Raw genomic sequence first — 14,865 nt, forward strand, 5'->3', positions numbered from 1 at the left:
TTGACTGTAGTTCGCAACTGACAATTTGGATTGAAAAGTTTGTCCAGCAAAAGAGAGAGTTGAGTTTCCATCATAATCAACGTTATTTTTTTGCATATCAGTGCAAGTGGGTTTGGTTCGGCTGGGTTATGCAACTCGTCTGGGGCAGCTGGAAAATGCAGTTGCATTTTTGGGTTGCATTTTGCAGTGGCATTTGCAGTTGCATCCCACGCACGACTTGGACGACTGGCGCCTGCCCACGTTTAGGCTGTTAATTGAATTTTTCGTCTAACGATATAAGCTTCATAAATAAACGTGTAAAATAATAATAACGACAAACTTATCGAATTGCATGGTCCAAAAAAAGAAACCGGTTTTATTTCGATTTGATCAAATTTATGTCAATTTCAGAAAGTGTTAATTGCTCTTGACGTCGATTTATGTGCCGCATAATTTTATCGGGGATAATGACAGCCAGCCCCCAAAAACAAGTGCATACTTAGTGGCGCATTAGCTGGGAAAACACTCTAAAAAGTTCACCTAAGCGGAATGCAAATTCAGATTGGCACATTTAAATGAAAGAGGCGCCAAAATGTGGGCGGAATATTTCCCAAAAAGAGGAGATTACATTTTGTTGATTTATATTTGATGAAAATGGTATTGAAAATAAGTATCTGTCCAACGGTTTGTTATTTATCGTTTCAATGAATATAAATTTTCATGGTTTTGATTGGATTTTGTGTTTTTTACGATCCATTTCATTAAAGCAGAAGAATTTAAAGAATTTTACAGAAAGCCATTAAAACTTTAAATTAGAAGAAAGCTCTGTTATGAGCTTGCATAACAGAAACTTAGTTTTGGTAAAATTTCACAGTTTAAAACTTAGGTGAAGTGTGAGAATATATTGTTTGCTCACTTTTCATCATAATTTCCCCATTATCAAATTTATTTTTGTTACTTTGCGCACTCACCTGCGAGGAAGAAAGGAGAAAAGAGAAATCCAATTAATGAATAATGAGTTCTGTAGTTTTTCAAATAAAGGAAAAGTTATAAGCAGCCCATAATTCAACCTGACTGCGTTCACACCTCCAAACAGACACACACTTCCACTAACTTAATTTTGAGGGCATAAAAGTTTTTACAAATAATTTCTATCCCCCCTTTTTGTTGGCCGGAACACCCACACAAAAAGGGGAGTGTCGAGGGGGAGTAAAAGGGCAATTTTTGATAAGACACAGCCAGATATTTATGCGCTCCTGTTGGCAACAAATTATGAAAATGAAAAATGCCATCAAAGCAGCGTAAATCATCTGATTTTGACATGCATTATTATTTATGACCAGGGTCGCCCTCAAAACAAAAGAAAAGGGGGAAAACGCATATCTCTTGACGGTTAAGTACAAATCAGCGGCCATAAAGGTGTACAAAACAGTTCAGATAAGTGTGATTATTGTTGAAATGACAGCACTTAAATCATATTTAACTGACTAAATGTTATGTGGCGCTGCTTATTTAAATGCGTACAGTAATCCCCACACTACGCATAGTTCGCCCATTATGAATCATCAGCATTCTGTAAAAAGATGAGCAGGAAAAGTAGCAGGAAAACTGAAAGCACTTGCCATTTGACTTCTGTCCCGGGTTCCCGTTTCTGAATTTTATGGCATTTTATTTTAGCTCAACTCCAGCCCAACCCCACCCGGAAAACCCACTCCCTCCCAAGGCCCTCTGCCACTTCTCCCGATGTCTCGGCGTTTGGCCCCGTCAAAACAACATTTCTGCGTTGGGCAACCGCAGAGAGTCAAACAAACAACAGAGCCAGCGACATCGACTGCACTTGGAGAAAATCGGCATTATAAATTCAAAAAAAGGGTTCGGTTCAAGATCTGAAATCCTAAACCTCATTAAGTAACCAACTTAACTATTTCAACTGCCACAAATTCGATAGGATTTTTTATCACTCAGAACATTAAAATGGGGTGTGTTTGGAATGATTTATTCTATCCCTTTTATCAAGAATATAAATTATATTATTTTAAAAATTACCCTCAGTTTAGAAAGCAGCATTTCAATTATTCAGAAGTAAAACAAGCACATCCTAATGAAACGTTTTCAAATATAGAACCGTTCACATGTTCTATACTTTCCAAAAAATGTTTCCCGTGCATTAAATACACTATGGGATATATATAATAAAGTGAAGCTGTTGAGAGTCGCGTTAGATGACGATGACGACGCTCACAGCTTGCGTCGGGGGTTGGGGATCTCTGGATGAAGGACGGGGGATGAGTAGGGCGCCGAGTGCCAGAATACCAGGGTGAGGGAGGATGGAAAGCGGGAATTCTCTGTGTGGCAAGCGTCTGTTGCAAAATCAAAAAAATATTGTGCGTTAAGAGGGATGCTCTGGTGGACTGGGCCAACAACTGCCAACAGCTGAGAGCAGGCCGAGCAGGGGGGTGGGTGAAATTGAGTCTGAATGGGGGTGGGGGTGGTAGGAAAAATCGATAAATGCCTCGAACATATGAATTATGTGTCTGTGCACGACCCGTCCCCCATTCCTTCTCCGATTTCCCACTCCGAGATTCAGCTGCGGTTCTTCAGCGGGTTAAGTTCAAGTGGCAGCTCATTGCACTCCGGCCAGAGATACATTTTACAATTTCGCATTTAATTCTCCAGAGCCATTCGCCCGGATTGGGTTTTATGGCCTGGCAGCAATTGGCGCCCACACACGCAGCTTCAGTTGCCCATTGCTCTGGCAAAACTGGTCAACAGAGTTTTGTCTGCCCACGATGGCTTGGGTATGGTCGGGGCTGCACTGACCGCATTAGATAGGAAAACCCCTCCGGTTCAGGCCACCAGTCCTATCCTGTCCAATGAATGTTTTTGGCAACTCATATGCAAATATGTTGCGAATGGCCAAGGGAAAATGGGAACAGGTCGAGTGCTGCTGGCTGAATCAATGAATGTGTTTGGACAAGTGGCAGCCATTGTGTCACCCTGAATACCCTCCACCGTATCTCCAGTATCCTAGGCTATAATTCCATAAGATACTAGTGCTCATGCATACTGCAGGGGCATTTTATCCCCGGAAACAGTGATGAGAAAGGTACACAGCATCACTTTTACCTAGCCTCTACTACTACTACTACTACTTTTACCTAGCCTATACTATGAAACCATCACGATTTCAGAGGTAAAATATATCATATTTTAAGAAGAAATTCATGGGTAAAAAATACGGCTGCAAAGCATTAGTGTTCTCAAGATCTGACAGATTATTGTATCCCCTCCACCATACCTCCTACATCGTAGGTTATGAATCCGTAAGATACTGGTGTTCAAGCATACTGCAGGGGCATTTTATCCCCGAAAAAAGTGATGAGAAAGGTACGTAGTAGCACTTATAGAGGTTTTTCAAAAAAAAAAAAATTTTTCAAAATATATATTTTTTAAACAAGAAATTCATGCGTCAAAAATATGGCTGCAAAGCATTAGAGTTCTCAAAAACTGACAGATTGTTATAAGCACTTATAGATATTTTTGAGTAACCACAGATGATGTAAACAATAAAAGCACGAAGTTTTGATGCAATCGGAGAAAAATTTGTTAATTTTCAAAAGTACCGAAAATAATACTCCTAAGGCCATTACTGTTTGAGTACGATTACATTGATACTCCCCATCACTGGGATTTCCAACCACAAACTGCATGATTTGTATGCTGTAAACAAACCCCAAGACTTAATTAATATCGAATAGCACAACTCTGGAGGAAATCGTTATCTCGTTTATAAATTAAGCGGCAGAGAACAGTTGAACTTATAACCCAAAGCTGCTGGAGCTGGTGGCCACAAATCCAATTTGGCCCGGTCAACAGGCAACTTTCATAAATAGAAAGCGTTTCTGGGATGCATTGCATATCCAATTGGTAAACGCTGATACGATTGTCTGGATTGTCTGTTGGAGAAAAAACCGAAAAATAAAAGCAAGAAAACACTGAACAATAAATTGTTCATGCTCAACACAAACGCACCATGTACGTATGTACGTACATATATTTATTTATGACAGCACGCAGGTCGCAGCCACGACTCCAAGTTCGATTCGGAATTGACCCCCGAAAAGTTATCTATAGATCGCCGACGTCTGCGGTGTTCCCCGCTCTCTCTTTCCATATATGAGCTGATAAATGGAAAATCTAGCGCAACGTCGCGTCGATTCCCAGTCGATTCCGAATCCGATCCGATTCCAAGTTCCAAGTTGGTGATAAGGCAATCAATAAGGCAAACATACGGCTCGAGGTTTATTGAACCCCCTTGGAAAATAATGGAACCCACCTCCATACTATACCATACCATCTGGCCGCAGTGCAATTAAGTGGGCTTTCGTTTATTTTTTGGGGCCATTCGATTGCAGTTTTGTTTATTTCCTTCTTAATGGTGATTTATGTTGCGGTTCGACGGGTTTTTCGGGGAGCCTTCGGGAGGGTTTAGTAAATTGCCAGTCGAATATCTCAAATAAGTTTGTTTAGGAATCAGTTACAAACATATTTAGATATGATAATGCTGTAAATATTTGCAAGCGAATCGAAGTCCCCAGAAGAGTCAGAACCCAAACCTACCTGAAGGGCAAGAGGATGGGCACACACATGCGATTGGGTGTCAAGGAAAATATTTGTAAGATAATATTTACCCACGACTAATGCCACAGATTCTCGGGGTGAGGTGGTGAAGAAAGATTTGGACAAAAATATTTGTGCGTGTCAACAAACCGAGTTGATGGTGCTCTCTTCGGCGTAAATTGAAATTCATTCCACGTTTGCCGGAGCGTGACCGATCCCGATCTCTATATAAATGATTTGATTGACATCAACAATTGCATGTACATACATTTCCATGCATTTGGCAGAAGTTGTTGCTAGTTGGCTACCGAAAAAATAAATAAATGGGCAATAGTATGTTGAATCCGTATCAATTTGCATATGTCTCTAGTGACAACGACGGTGTTTGCATGAAAAATAAACAGAGCTCTGCTGATTGACGTTGAACGTTCCCCCGAAGCATAATTAAATGCATTTGATGTGGTTGTTCTGCCAACAGAATACCATATAGTTGGAAAAGAGAAGAATATTTGTTTGGCTTACATGGGGGAGAAAATATGGGCCTAACAAATATTGGTTTGAATATTTTTCCACTTCCTCTTCAATGAAAGCGTCCGTTTAATTAAGTAACCGTTATATTTGTAGTTTAAAGTAATTATAAAAACTCTTTTTTTGGTACTTGTAAACCCGAAAGATCCATTTTTGCTCTTTAAAAATTAAATGTAATGTTTGTAAGCGTTAACCCTGCACATGGGCACCTTGAACTTGTATTTGTATGTTGTAACCTTTTTATGATTATTATCGATTTCAAGAGGTATTTGGAAATCGTTTCTGTGGGCCCCCAAAACACTTTTTCCCTTCTCTCGTCTGGTTTCTGGTTATTCTCTTTCAGATCTCGTCTCATCAATCACGTTTTGGCAGCTCCACATGCTTTCCATCCAGCCCAGCCAGTACGTACTTCCCTCTCTATTCCTGTCTACGTGACTTCCGTCTTTTGGCCTGCCCATTTGTCCCGCGAGCTTCGGAATTCCCCTCCCTATTCTCAACCTCTTTTCTCTGCGGTTCGGGGAGTTCTCCAGCTTCTTCTTCCTCATACTGGCTTGCGTTTATCTACTTTGCTGTTGTCATGTCAAACACTCGGCACAAAAGTTCAAGTGCGGGTCTCCAACTCTCTTACTCTCCTGCAGTCCGCCTTTCCCATTTCTCCCGGCAATTTCACGCTTGTCAGGTTGGCGAAAAAGTTTTGCCTCTTTATTTTTTTAACTTTACCTGGCGCCAACATCCCACATCCCACAACCCCAGCAGTGTGAAATTTATAAACATCAGTAAGGTGTCGCGGGCAACACAAAAGCTCATTTGTCGAACGAAAGTAAAATCGGCTTAGGGCTTAGAGGCCAAACTATACAGGCTTGAGTGGGTTATGTTCCAAGAACTTTATGGAACCACTCCAAAGTGCCTACCCTCAGACAACTTAATTAGATAAATGCTCTTCGCTGTCAGTTTTCTAATTTTCTAGTTGTAAAGTGATCCGAACGCCCACATACTGCGCCCTAACTATCGTCAACATTATCGTCATTATCTCCATCATCATTGTGCAGAGAACACTGAAGAGCCCCCTTCCTCGTCAGCTGACATAATTTTATGCTCGACATTCAATTAGGAGTAGGTGTAGGTGCCATCATCCTCACTGGAACTACGGAACTCTGGCAAATGCAAATTGTGAGCAGACGACAAAAGCAATTTGTGTCATTGCCAGCAGCCATATATATGTGCACAGTTGCGGTCAAAATAGTAGGAGTGGGAAATTTACTAACTGTTTGGTTGTTCTTGTGATTTAGTGTGAGTCTCCTGGTGGAACTTTACATTATAATCTCTGCAAATGTTATATTTTAGAATGATTTTAAGTATAACAAATGTTTAGAGATTTTGGCCTTTCTTTTAACACTTTAAAATATATTATTGAAAAAGGTTAATCATGGGCAAGTTTCGATAAAACTTATTATTCCTTTAGCAATTCTAATGTAAGTAATGAAATCATACTTTGCTAAGTAATTCTCAGCACGTATTGATCATTGATCATAAGCCTACGGCCTTTAAAAATAAGTGTTTGGGTTTCAGTGGCTACAATATTCACATTATTAAATGTACTATTAATAACCTATTTGAGCTATAAATATAGGTACTTTCAATATATTTGCACTCTTTGAAGGTCATTTCCAGTGCTCTTAGTTTGACCTCATCTGTTTTATGGGTAGAAAAACGACGACGGAGGGAGAGAGACCGAGAAAACTTGTATTTTACCACCTCATTACAAGATTTGCATATTTGCATCTGCCATTGTGTGAGACTCGAGAACAAAAGCCCAGCACAGACAATGGCTTCATCTCAACTCAAGGATATTTTCGCACTCAGAAAACTAGACCTAAATTTAGAAAACCACCGAGAAGACAGTGTCTGAAAACATGACTTCCCTGCCACAACTTTCGCGAGTCAAGTGTTTGCCACTTTGGAAGCTAAATCTGAAAAGCCGCGGATAACAACTATGCATCTGCTGCAGTTGGTGTTTTCGGGTATTAGGCTCCACTCGCCTGTCAAGTGTTCCTACATAAAGTCGCTTACCTAATGGCCACCGAGCTGAAATCATCGCCGGCTGGTTGCATTTCACAGGATTTTATGGCAGATGTACCCCGAGGTTTACCCGCTTTCCGCTCCACTCGGCTCCATTGACAGCTCAATCCAACTGCCGCTGGATGTGGAAATAGAAAATGTGCGGCGGATAATTGCCATTAATCAGCCAAGTCCACACATGGACATGGCACGTCATAAGCCGCACAGCACACTACATCTAATCCAGCGTTCGCCATCGGTCCAAAGAACAAAAAAGTCCGGTCTTGGGGTTCAACATCTGGGTGGGAATGCAGGAGGGCGGGATGCGAGAGGTGGGGAATGGGCCTGGGCATGGGCTTGGGCCTGGGCATCTATGATATATGCAGCACTTAGTACCTACTTAAGTTGCGCGAACGCGGACAACGCTTTAGATAAGATCACACACAGCTGGCAAGAGCAAAGGCAAAAGCGGATTGCGGCTTAAAACGTTACAGTGGGGCAAGGACATAGGAAAGTACCAACTATAACTTAGAAGGGAGAGATTTAAAAAAAAAAATTGATAAAATACTACGATCATATTGATTAATTTTAGTATCACTTCTTCTTTAGATACTTTGATATGTTCGCCATCTTGCTTGTGCTTTTTTTTCGGAGCTTCGAAAGTTGATAGCTCGCTCTTACCCAAAATTGTTTAAGGCGCTGTATCGTTCTTCTCTTTTTGCTATTTGAGAGTATATTTAAAGAGAGAAATAATGTTTTTTCCATTACAATAATAAATTGATCCTTAAAGTTTTTTTTAAAGTTATAATAGCGTTATTACAATAAAAACATGTTGAGATGATTCATGACTTTCGTTAAAATACAAACATGTACTTTGGAATTTACTTTATTGATTTGGTAATGAAGCGAAAGATAATCAACAAACAAACTAAACACCATAATTTCTTATTAAATGGCTAAAATTACCCAAGGTTTCATTGGCGAAAACAGTGTGAAATGGTGAACTCATTAGGTAAACAGCAGGTAACGGCTATTAAATGTCGCGAAATCACACACCCGGTGGATCCCCAATCATTGAATCTCCACAGATCGCGAGCCCCTGCCCACTGTGCCACTCTCCCCCACCAAAACTTAAACTGCAACCACACGACTTCCACAACGACGTCGACTACCGTGGCTGCAGACTCGTAAGTGCTATAAAGTACGTGCATTTTGTAGATAATAATAAAATAATAGCAACGGCTGCTCATTCGGCTGGAGTCGAGAGTCTTGGCGCTTGGATCGGATCGGATCGATTCGAATCGAATCCGATTGGATAGCATTGGATCGGAACAAAACGAAGCTGGCGACTTGGTCTTGTGGCTTTTGTAACAAATTGCTTTTGGCTGGGCCCGTCGACTTCCTTTGCCCCGCTCTGCTCTTTGGTGATCTTGCCCAGACATTGTCGTCGCCATTGTAACTGCTCGTATTTCATGTTCTATTTTTCTGCGGCAATTGCTGCAAATAGATTAGCTCTACAGATAATTGCACCGAGAAAATCCGATCATCACATGGCTGCCTTTGAAAATCATCAAAAAATAATAAAAAAGTAACCAAGCGTTATAAAATAGAGGTACTTTCAATAATACGATAATACAAAAATGCACTTCAGCACCCGTTATAAAATCACAATGTTTATGTCTCCTATCAAGATACAATTTACTTATTTTTAATTAGGTAATCTTAACAGATAACCAACTAATTTATTAAGGTTTTCAACTTTCTTACGTTTATAAATACCAATGTCAAACCTGAGGGAGACAAAGTCATTAAAGTTATTTTTCCGAGTGAAAAGCGGCCAGACAAAGGGAGGGGTGAGTCGCAGATGGGGCAGGCGCTTTTCCGTCGCCAATCAAGCGATCGATCTACTTTAAGGCAGCCATGGCCACAGTTTATCGCCGGCCAGCGACTGCATTTTGTTGACCGATAAGTCCGAAGGGGGTTAAGCACGGAGAGTGGGCAGTTGGGGCTTAAACTCCGAAGTGAGAGCAGGGGGAGCAGTCAAGTAAGTTCCAAAGCCAAGACCAACTTCATTTGCTTGCCAGCACAGCCAAAGCGAGCGACTTTTTCAATTAATGTAGCCCATGGGCACGCGAAACCTGAAACCAGTAAATGCAAAAAGAACCCGAAGTGCAGCGAAGATGCAGAGCGGCTATGGAAAAACAATGCAAAAACTTTGTTTACTTTGCCAGCTTGTCTTATCGCTCGCTCCACTGGCCACAAAATAATTACCGAAGCCAGTTCTCCCCAAGTGGAGAAAATCATCCGGTAGAATTGAGTTCTTTTAGGCAGGGCGTGGCCGTATCACAGATCTCGGGGGCCTAGAGAGTCGGTCCTCGAGCGAGTATGGCCAGCACTTTGGCACTTTGGCTAAATGACTGCATTTAAAAAACTGTTGCCGACTTCCGTTTCGAGCGCTTCAGCCGTTTCACTCCTTTGGCATCTGCTCGGGGTGATTAAGTGCGATTCGAGGCGTGGAGGCAGATAATTTCTGATATTTTATAGCCCCGGTGTAGAGTTGGGAATGGTAAATGGGGAAATGGAGGAGCCGCCCGTCGAAAGAGGTGTGAGATTTGCGGGCCGGGCTTGTTTTAACGGCACTTTAAGCCACTCAGCCGAACAAGTTAAGTACGGATAGATCGTCTTTTTAAGTGGGCTGGCACTATTTCTTCCCGGAATCTCTAGCCATGTCCTTGGCTGCAATGCCAACCGCCACCTACGGATCGATCACCCACGCACCTTCTATGCAAATTGGCCCTAATCCTTGAGGAAACGCCTCCGCAAAAAGTACAGTATGCTAAATGCAAAACGAGATACATTGTTGCAAAGCTGTTGCTCTTTTGGTCAGAAACATTTCCTGCAACTGCCTCGAGATCGTCTCGTCTTTCATCCTGATTCTCCCCCGAATCTACCTTCTTTTTTTAGTTGGTCAAAATCTGGATTTTGTGGTTGCGTGCATTGAACTTTTCGAGCATTTCGGGTTGCAGAAACAGTTTCGGCTTGTTGTTGTTCTTGTTTTTGTGGCGGGTTCAAGTGAATTATTCATGTTGTCATGTCGAATCGGCGGAAGGCGGGAAGGTTCGAGTTCGAAGCTGCAAACGAAATTGCATTCTGCCAACGCAGCAGCAGCCGCACACAAAGAAAAATAATTTTAAACATTCGATTTTTATATTGAAAGTTTACAAAATGTATGTTATATTGCATGCTAGCAATAATAACAAGCAAAGAAGTATATATTAAAATAAATGCATTTTTAAATATTCAATAACCAATTGAATTCATGAAAATATAACTATAACTATTCAAACAATTCCCTATCCGTAAATACAATGTTTAAAATGGTTTTAAAGAGTGATTAAAATCCAGAATACATTATAAGTTTATAATGTTTTGTTTTCCTAATTTTTTCTGTGTACACAAAATTTGTGAGCTTTCGCGAGCTTGGCTGCTTTGTTTTTTGGTGTCGAATACGGTTCCTCCTGCTGTTTTCCATAAAAATTCCCGCAACATGAGTTTTCCCAAATATATGCAACATCCACCCGTTGTTGCAATCTCTTAACTTGTAAGAATAAAAAATAAACACAATTTTTTTTAATTAAATGACTTGACAAACTTTTGTTTAACCGCACTTCATTTGCAAAACTTTATTTGTAGGGAAAGAAGTTGTCTTCGCTTGCAGAAAAAAGGCGTTGGACAAAGAAAATCTTTAAAAAAAGAATCCGAAGAAGACATCTCACATCGACCATCGATAAGTGGCACAAAAGTGAGATATTTTCAAGTCCTTTGAGCGCCTCTTAGTCATGGTATACATATGTATATAGTACATGCCCTCGGAATCCAGAACCTCGAGAGACGAACAATTTCCGCTGCTTTGTCAACACTTCGGAGTGACGCCAGAGTTTTAAACATAATTGAGAGACTTTGCATCGGTCCGTAATTAGTCTGCATTCAACGGAGAAGAAGTGACCTCATTCGAGACCTCTAAACACTCTCCCCGGTTGTCCCTTTCTTTTCCCTCTTTCTCCTTGTCACATTGCGACACATCGCCCGGGGCTATGGCCACCATATGGAAATGTTTATTTTGACAAGCGCACCCCCGGAGGAAAACGGAAAAAATGTGTCCAGGAATATGAAAAGGGGTGCGAAATTAGAATAACGTGTCCCTCATATATTGTATCACGTAATGCGGCTAAATATGCTCCTGGCCACGGGGAAAACCAAGGAAAAGCGACTCGCCCAGGACACCAAACAATTGCCACAGTTCCCAGGCTAAAAGCAAAGAAATATGACCAGAAAAGTGAAAACAAAGAACGCTAGCAAATAAACACGAAAACGAGAACAGGACCTCGCACGTGAGTTTTTGTACACGGTACTTGCAGGATTGTTGGGTATATTAAAATAATTATTATAAAATGTAACGAAAAGGTTTGACGCCTTTCAGTAAGCATTGCCCTGTTATTCTACATTTTCTTTAGGCTATCATCCTTCGGATTCAGGAAAGGTTAATCTTTTAAACATAGCTTTAAAGAGGAAGAGGTAATAATTAACTAAGAAGATAAAATGGCAGGATTAAAGATCTTACTTTTATTTATTTGCTGTTGTCTTCTCTATTTATTATTTATTTTTATACTTGCGCTCCAATTGCATTATTTATTTATTATATCCTTATTATATTTATCCACCTTTCATTTAAGCATGAGTATCAGGTATTAAGTGGTCGAGAACCCAACGTAACTTTTTATTGTCACCGTATATTTTTGTCAGCGGGTTACACCCATGTAAGTAAAGTTTTTTTAATTACCGCCCGCCACATAAAGTTTGGTGTTATGTGAGGGAATGCTTTTAATTAAATCTGGCATAAAGTCCTGGGACTTATGACATGCCATGACCTAAAAATTTGTTCAAAGATTTTTCATTCCATTTGCATATGACATGCCTGACAATTTTTTACGACCAGACTTTTGGGGGTCTTTTCTTTGGAGCTGGCATTGATAAATTTCGCAGCTGATAAAGCGGCTCCCCTTTTTTCAGAGCAATTTCCACTTTTAGGGGTTGCTCTTCTTGGATTTAAGGGGAGAAAAAGCAGAATTGAGCGCAGGGCCTTCGATTTGTTTGCATTTTTTGCGCATTTTGTGGGGATTTCCATTATCCCTCCCTCATTTCCTGCGATTGTTTATTTTCTCGAACCGAGAATTGAAATATGATAAGCCTTAAAGCCACCCCAGGCTTAGTTGGAAACAAAATCAATCAGTTGATGCATTGTGCAGCTGCCTACCGATCTAATCTCTTTTTGAGACCCTACATTTGACCCGAAAATGTGGCTGATCCTTAATCCTAATTGCATTTTGCCCGCACTGTTTCTACCTGCCTGTACCTGATCCTTTAAGATCACTTGTTTCCTAGGCTTGAGCTAATGATAATGACTCTAACGGCTACCATTTTGTCTGGCCCTATTTCTTAGGTTTCTTTGTTTTTCAAAGGAAAACCAGGCTTCAGTTGGTGTGTGTTTTGGTTCATATACTAGTAAACATGGCAGGTTTCCAATTCTTGTTGTGCAGTGTTGTGTTTATCTCGTTTCAAGCGAAGCTCATTAGTAATGTTCGAAATTTGAGGCACTATCGGAGGAGATAGCCGTTTTGCAACCCTCTCATTTTGAGTTCTTATCTGCAGGTGATATGGTGGGGCCCAATTACCGTGAATTACCCCAAGTGATTGGCACATGTGGTTCGAACAGGAAAGGGTTTTGCGAAAGTACGTCAAATTTACGAGTGAAAAAAGCGCGAGGTGCGAAATATGACTGCTTATCAGCACAACGTTGACATCACCCTTCGCACAAGAGTTGATTTTTGGACCCGTTGCCTGCTTTCTGGCACGTCGACCAGACATCTAGTCGCCAAATCTGCACTTGCTGTTTTATTTGTTAAAATGTCGAAAAAGATGGTTCGTACCAAAGATACCAAAAATGTACTGCCACACCAAAGAGTGAGGTACAGAAAAACTGATGCAATATATTTGTAATTTTATGATATGTGGTCGTTACAAACATCCCGTCCCTAACTTTTTAGTGGACAAGTCTAAAACGGACCTGACTGTTATTAAGTTTTCCGCAATTGCAATAAAATGTAGTTTACTTTCAATTAGTAGTTTTAGACGGGATGTTTGTTAATTGATAAAAGCCAAATTGAACTAACGTGTATATTGTCAATAAACTTAGCTTGACTGCTGTAAATGTTATAAAACCTAATCGATCTTATTTATAACATTATTAGATTATTTCTTTTCTGGCAATAAAGGAACAACAAAAAGCTATAATTACTTGAGCATTCTAAACACGTACGATATGTATAAGAAAATGGTATAATCTGATTATAGCATCCATACATTTCATTTTCAACAAATTTATTATGTTTTTTAGGAGTTATTTGACCTTATTCAAATGTAAAAGCAAACAGCTACAATTTCGGACCTATAGGCAATATTGCAAAGATTAACTAGTTTATATATATTGTTTAAAAAGAAACCTATATTACCTGTTTTCACCATAGGATATTGTAAGAGGACCCAGCATTTCAATAAGTCATTTAGTTTGTGCGTTTTGACCGCTTTGGTTTTATTAATCAGAAAAAGTAGTGTTACACTTTTAGATTGTATCTCTTACCTTGACTTGCCAAACTGCTCCCAATCAGCTGCAGTATCAGATAACTGCCGACTAGCCATTTCCAAATCGTCCTGCTGGTTTCGTTTGTTTTGCTGGCCATTTTCTGTCGAATTTTTCGCTGATTGAACTGGAAACCGTCGTTTGCAATCGGAGGTAATTTGAATGGCTCAGGCTTTTTATTTGTTTACAACATTTTGGCTTTCGATTTCCGCAAAGCGCCGATTACGTCTCCTATTCCTATCCTTTGCAGCCACTCACACACGTACGCGACACGCACACACAAACGCGACTTTGGCTCACTCCACTTTTGTTGTGTATTCTTCAACGATTATTGCTTTCGGTTTTCTTATTTTACGTTTTTCGCATCAATCGAATTCACCATTTGCGCTTTTTGTTTTGCCGGCATTCGCCGCTTTTTGTTGTTGTTTCAGGTCTTTTTGTTGTTGCACGCCTGCATTTTACCAACAACAACAGAAAATACTATCAACAAATTGCACACACTCTCGAGGAAGTAGCGTTGTCTCGCTCTAACCTTCGCCAGGCATCCGGATTTGCAGCTGCAGTGTTTTTAAAATCACATTTTCCGCGTTTTCCTGTATAAAGGGTAGGGCTGTTGTTCTTATTTCCGACTTGAACTGCCTTAGCTTCACCTAATTATTTACTTTTAGTGGATTTTACTATCGTTAAACGCGTTTCGCATGCAGTTTCGGTGTATACATCCGCGCAGCGACGTCGTCGCAACCGAAAAAATTACAACAATTGCGCGCGGTGGCGGTTTTTCAGTGGTGGGAAAAGGCGTCGATTCAACACGATATGTATCGATGTTCTAAATTAAATTAAATATCGATGTTGGATTATGCTTCGATGAAAATGCCAGGATGCACCGTTTTTTCAATAAAAAGGTTTAAGAACAACTTTTACGGAATAAAAATATTAAGATGTAGCGCTTTTCTTTAACTAGCAGAAGCCTACTACGCGAAGTT

General features: G+C 40.3%; 1 protein-coding gene across 4 annotated transcripts in view; it reads right to left on the bottom strand.

The window, feature by feature from the left end:
* Positions 1 to 14,627, bottom strand: part of LOC119550068 (neogenin) — a 36,923-nt gene extending 22,296 nt beyond the window's left edge. For 3 of the 4 annotated variants that reach the window (XM_037858535.1, XM_037858533.1, XM_037858532.1), the window contains exon 1: positions 13,883 to 14,627. In XM_037858535.1, coding sequence (XP_037714463.1) covers positions 13,883 to 13,982 — 100 coding nt within the window. In that variant the 5' untranslated portion in view covers positions 13,983 to 14,627. Of the gene's footprint in view, positions 1 to 7,197; positions 7,301 to 13,882 lie in introns of those variants that run through there. The other variant, XM_037858534.1, reaches the window with a different exon arrangement.
* Positions 14,628 to 14,865: the final 238 nt, after the last annotated feature.

The sequence above is a fragment of the Drosophila subpulchrella genome, chromosome 2R (assembly GCF_014743375.2).
Source record: "Drosophila subpulchrella strain 33 F10 #4 breed RU33 chromosome 2R, RU_Dsub_v1.1 Primary Assembly, whole genome shotgun sequence".
NCBI classification, from domain to species: Eukaryota; Metazoa; Arthropoda; class Insecta; order Diptera; family Drosophilidae; genus Drosophila; species Drosophila subpulchrella.